The sequence below is a fragment of the Dipteris shenzhenensis genome, chromosome 4 (assembly GCF_047967505.1).
Source record: "Dipteris shenzhenensis isolate YYH24624 ecotype China chromosome 4, Dip_SZ_1.0, whole genome shotgun sequence".
Classification (NCBI taxonomy): Eukaryota; Viridiplantae; Streptophyta; class Polypodiopsida; order Gleicheniales; family Dipteridaceae; genus Dipteris; species Dipteris shenzhenensis.
The window spans coordinates 15,421,372-15,427,544 of record NC_141599.1 but is presented as its reverse complement, the minus strand read 5'-3'; the positions used below and the strand labels follow the sequence as shown (position 1 = coordinate 15,427,544).

The following is a 6,173-nucleotide window of genomic DNA, read 5'->3' as shown; positions in this document are numbered from 1 at the left end:
GGAGTTAGAGTATACTTGCTTTACATTTTTTTGACTACTAGTATTAGTATAGCCATATTTGATGGAAATGGATCCATATGTTGTAGATCCCCCACCTTCTCTTCTATGGCTAGCTTCTCCTCTTTTTGCTATGGCTCTATGCCCACCTTCTCTCCCCCCCACCCTTGTTCTCACCTAGCCACATTGAGTTGCTTTCTCTCCATTGTTTGCTCGCTCTTACATGTACAATCTTTGTCCTTTAACTATCTTATGATTCACTACTGTTGTTTCTTTCTCAACTATTTGCCATTGGTGCCTCTCCTAATTATATTTAATATAGTGGTTGCACTATGTTTGTGGTGTGAGCATGTTTGTTTTGGCTTTGTTACATGGCTTCTTCACGTGGCCTCATTGACTTAGCTATATTGTCCCCTTTTGCTTGAATTAGCTCTTTCAATCTCTTTTTGTGTGTGTGTGTGTATGTGTGTGTGTGTGTGTGTGTGTGTGTGAGAGAGAGAGAGAGAGAGAGAGATGTATATTTGGGCCTAATTGTTTCAGTGGTGTGTTTGCATGTGTGTTTTTTTATCAATGCTATTATTTTCTTTAGCTTTTGATGTGTGTAGTTACTATTGTATGTGTTATAATTAGAGAGGATTGGTTAGGTGTGCCTATAAAATTTTGGTTGCGCTTTGGACCCGATTTAAAAGGAATTTCTAGAAAGGTTGTAGTGTAATTATTGGTGAAGGCCCCTCTCCATTTATTAACTACACCTTTTTTGGGAGAATCTTAGGGGTATGGGGACCCCAAATGCTACAAGAAAATGCGTTCACACAAAATGGAATAAAGTAAGTGTGGGAGACCAATCAAATAAATCTATTTTACTTTTTGTTGTGGAACAAGAATTTGTTACTCGTACATAGTGACGTGCTCAAACCAAATGACGTCTAACCTTGTGAGATTCCTTCGTCCCCTTCCTGCGTGGAAGCTTGGAGATCCCTAAATCAACAACGAAGAAGTATTCTGCCCTCTCCGCAAACATGATAAATGGTTCCCATTGCTAGTGAAAGAACTGCCTAAGAAGAATGGCCATTGGCATTTATACAAAGATTTTGAATTTTCAATCTAGAACGCACGATCCTGTTTTGGACGTTTGTAGAATAAGCTTATGCTCCGCGTGAAACTCGGAGGATAAAAGTTCTTACAAGGCCACACACAAACGGTAGACCAGAATTGTCCTCAGATATTCTAAATACCCGAATATCTGAATACCCGCCCTGAATAAGGACGTGAATTCTCGACTTACCGATGCGAAGTCTAATGTATGAGGCAAGATGCAATCTCATGATTGACGATTGAATCGAGCTGGAAACTCGGGCTGTCATATACGACAGAAGTAGGGAATGAAGAAAGTTTACTTATCTCTAGACTCGCGCTATAGTGTCAATATCAACAATAGCGAGGGAAAGATCCAAACTAAGCGTGTGAAAGACTGCCATGAGTTGAAGGAGTTCCCCTGACTGCATTGGGTGGGAGCAAAGCCAACTCTAGAATTGCCCACATCATATTCAACCAGGAAATTCTGTTGCTGATAGTTCCCGAAGAAATTCTTGGCGCCAGACCCCTTCCCTGCATTGCTGAAAGCCATGCAGTAGTAATTGTATGTAGAATCGTAGCCAACGAGGCGGAAGAGATGATCTGTCTGAAGGTCAATATCAACCGGACCAGCAAAGTGAAGTGTTACTTTCGGAGCAGTCGGGGCATTCTGCTGGGATAAGGGGACTTGGTAACACAAGTCAGTAGAATCATCCGGTATATTAGCCCTGTGCACGGAGGGATCTATCGCAGCGACGAACGCGTCGGCAACTGCGGTGTATGCTATGTCTACAAAGCTCGTTAACGTGGTTCCTGAATCGATGACCGTTCCTCCATCTCCAGAGACAATCTCAAAGGCGGAGCTGGGGATATCTAGGAGATTACCGTTCACGCTGACTCCAGTCATGTTCAGATAGTAAAATTGGGAAAGAAACGGAGTAAAATTGTTTTGTATGAGGGGAGTATATTGTAGATTCGCAGACGAACCGCTGCTTTTCCCAAAAGTTAAGTAACCGGTGGACTGAAGGTTGTGCACACGATCAGGAAGACAGTAGGAGAATACATCGACTCCCAGTTGGGTAGGTATGGAGAAATTGCCTCGATCGAGCCCCATCAAGCCCGAAGCATTGAGTGATGACTCTACGCCCGTATTATTGAATCCACATCCAAAAACAGTCTCCGTCAATTGAAACGGTGACCCATTGGCAGTCGGGATGGTCAGGGTCTCTGTTGAAAGGAAACCTGTGCTGTTGCTGTTATCTCCGTAAGTGACGCCATAAACGCACTGGTCGGTCGTGGAGCACGCCACGGCAACGCTTGCATCGCCGATGCAGGCATTACACGCTAATGCCTTGTAGGACGACGATTGAGCTGGATCGAAGATGGGATCGCGGATCTGCGTCCCGCATTGCAAGCAGGGCTCGCACTGCACCCACAACAATTCGCTTCCTGTATCAATGATAACGGCTATCTCCTTGGCGGGGGAACCCAGCTGCAAGACGGCAAAGTATTGACCGAAGGGTTCATTGAGGGTGATGAGTTGGCTACGGAGGTTGGCTGGAGGGGAGGAGGAATTCTGTGCGACGTCAAGCGTAAGTCGACGATCGAGGGCGGGGAGGAGCGGGGGGGTAATGTGGTGGAAGACGGGGAAGCTGGCAGTCGTATCGGAATTTCGGAGGAGTTGGAGCTGGGGGAGGGCAAGAAGGCTGGAAGCTAGAGAAGGGAGGAGGAGGAGGAGTAGGGAGGAGAAGGAGGAGGAGGAGGAGGACAGGAGGGAAGCTGGGGCGTGCGGCATGGTGGGTGAGAGCCAGGGCAGGTGCGATGCAGATGAGGGAAGATGGAAGGAGGGATGCTGGGTATAAGAGGAGGGGAGGGGAGCAGTCGGTTGACCGTGGGGAGTTGCTTGGAAGGAGAGAGAGAGAGAGAGAGAGAGAAAGAGAGAGAGAGGGAGAGAGAGAGAGAGAGAGAGAGAAGAGTAGATCAGGATTGAGGAGTTCAACAGGCCTTTGGCAAAGCGCGTTGCTATAGGAAGTTGCATGAGAGAACTCTACTTGATAGATTGCTAGACGAATCGTGAAAGTAACGTGAAGCGAGGTCGATGGAAAGATTGCTTCAGATAATGAGACCGGTAGATTTCGAAATACAGCGAGGTGAAATGAATCTGTGCATGGTTCTTGGTTGTAGTCTCGACTTTCATTCTCGTTTGGATACCATGTTTGAAATCAATCTGTGCATGGTAATAGGTATGATTCAGAAGTTTTATACTTTGTCGTCTTCTAGTTCTTCTCGTTATTATTTCTTCGTTTTTGGATCGATGAGACTGCGCAGTGGCCACGTTCCCCCGCTATTTCAGTGCCCACGTTCCCCCGCTATTTCCACACGTATAGAGAGATTCTTCTCAGCAAGCATATTTTAGTACCTCCACCGCCTCCCTTGCCCGTATAGAGAGATTCTTCTCAGCAATCCAATCCCTTGCCAACCGCCCGGGAATTCTTCTCAGCAAGCATATTTTAGTACCTCCACCCCTCCCTATCAATCAGTCAACCACGGACGCTACCTCCCCAACGCACTTCACGATTCACAGAATATATATAATTCACGGTCTACCAACTATGGTATCACCATCCATCCACACACGCCTCTGCTCGCTCCAATCAGTGCTACATCGATGATCAGAAAGGGTTAATTGGGGAAGTAAAGCTTGCTCTTCGTTGAGTAGATTGTGGACAGTGTATTTCGTTGCAACTTGCTCCAATGCTCCCTTCCTCGCAGTGCTGGGAATCCGAGAGCCAGCATTAATCACAGCAAAGAGTGCATAACATGTATATAGTATTACAGTATAAATAACTTTACGAGCTTCCCCACTGTTCACACTCAAGCAGCTCAAATTCGATTTACGAGATCGACAACTGTAGGCCATCGGGGAAATAGTCATCGCGCCAAACAGAGAGCGACAATTCGTTCGATACCGCCAAGGCTGGTGCACGCTGGGTTCACACACATCCGCACTGGTGGACAAGTTGAAAAAAAGTGTCTCCTCCCATAGAAGCCCATGAAAGTGCAAAGTCACTCCTCCAATGAAATTCATCAAACTGCATTTCACACACGAGGCCGGATGGGCTGGGCGTTCGGCATCCCAAGTTTGCCCGTGCGATGTGTCTTAAACCATTGACGAGATTCGAACACGTGATCGCGCTAATCAATTTATTGATCACGCATATCAAATCAGGCAACCTTACCACCAAGCCACTAATAGATAGCATATAGTATGCATCAAATAGCTATATTCTTATCCATCCGGTCGTGTGTGAAATGAAGATCGGAGGGGCGCCCGTTCCCTGGGCAGGGCCACTCCTTGGGAAGGGTTCAGCCATCCGTGGACGTGTGTGAACCCTACCTTAGATCACGTCCTTTTAACGCATCTATATCTACACTCTCACTGACGTTGAGGTTGCATTGGGAGGATCTTATAATAACTTTTATTCATAATAACATTATTCTGCCTAGCGTTTTTTGGAAAGCTCTTAGTTTTCCACGTCTTTTGGAGCATATTCATGGTCTCAATTGAAATTCCCAATGAGTGTTCACAAGAGACATTTTTAGAGGGAGAAGGATTGAAACTCTTGTATGAAAATGCTACATGTAATTTTCAAAAATCAATTAAACTATTGCCATTTATAGAGATCATTTTACAAACACTGCTTTTAATCCTTTAAAAAATCGTTGCTTTCTCATTTTACATCCAATAACACTTGATCAAACACTATATTAGGAGGTAGTGCCTACGCGCACTTGTGCACTCTTCTTTTCACTTGTAAAAAATATTTGCTCGATTTTACAAAATTTACAAAATATTAGGCACTTTAGTTATATTTTAGCTTTAAAACCTGCAAATTCTCAACAAAAACCTTCGAAATTTTGAAACCCCAATTTATTGAGAAAATGGTATGTTGGAAATAGGTGTTAATCGATTTCTTCAACTTTTAAATCCCCATTTCTTACTAATCCCTATGCTTATATCATTAAATGTTTCTAATCTTCCACTCATAGTGCCAAAAGGATGCCAATTACTGACTAAATTGAATCCTGTGTGTTGTCTTAGGGTCCTTATAAGCATGTTCTCTTTAGACCTCCAAACTAGGATATATTGATAGAAAAATGTTAGCGCCTAAAAGTATGAAAAGTTATTCCTATTATAAAAAATGCATGCATTTACTTTTTGACCAAAAGTCAAGGATTAACTTTAATTGACCTCATCCACCTTGTATATAACAAGCTAAACTTAAATACCCCCAATATTCTTTAATTTTTTCATTCTTTAATTCAACATTGTTTACTTATGATGGGTACGTCTTTTCTCTGAGCGTCTTGGTCTGAGCACATTTTTCTGAGCATGGCCTATATTGTGATTTCGTAGACAATTTTATCATAACATCACACACCATTTAGTGATAAAACTACCCCAAGAAGATACTATATACATTTCTACCCCACAAAGATGCCGCTAACATCACACACCTTTTAGTCATAAAATTACCCCACAAAGATGCTATATATAATTAATTACATTTCTTTCCAATAGTATTTAGGGCTTATAAGATCCTTTTATTCACAAAACTACTTTTCATGTCTACTTCATTTCAACACCCTCCACCTATGTCATCCATCATTCATACTATCGTGATAGATAGTGATTTATCGATGAAATGATTGCAAGTCACATGGTGAAGAATTTAGGGTGCAAATTTGCATGCATCTATTGCGAAACATTTATTAGTTGCATCAAGGAGATACTTTAAGATTCAATTCACCATGATGATCATTTGTACACAACTCATAGTTTTGACATGCAAACCTTAAGTAAGATATGACATAATTGTCACATCTCTAGCAAATAGAAAAAGTTTTATGAAACCAACATGCTCAAAATTGAATATGGGATATTGAGATTAATATTCATGGGTACTCACATGATGTATTAATAGTTCTTCAATATGATTACTACATCTCTAGCAAATGAAATAGGTGCAAGACACCACAAAAGTTATGCATGTTCAAATCTGGGGCATCACAAGAAAAATAAATTGCTTGAAGGGAAAAAC

The 6,173-nt window shown here is 42.6% G+C and overlaps 1 protein-coding gene across 1 annotated transcript; it reads right to left on the bottom strand.

Moving 5' to 3' along the window:
* Window positions 1-1,336: 1,336 nt before the first annotated feature.
* Window positions 1,337-2,955, bottom strand: LOC147902513 (aspartic proteinase nepenthesin-1-like). Its single transcript, XM_087373699.1, has one exon. It carries the CDS (start codon window positions 2,864-2,866, stop codon window positions 1,412-1,414), a length of 1,455 nt encoding a protein of 484 aa, XP_087229825.1. The 5' UTR covers window positions 2,867-2,955; the 3' UTR covers window positions 1,337-1,411.
* Window positions 2,956-6,173: the final 3,218 nt, after the last annotated feature.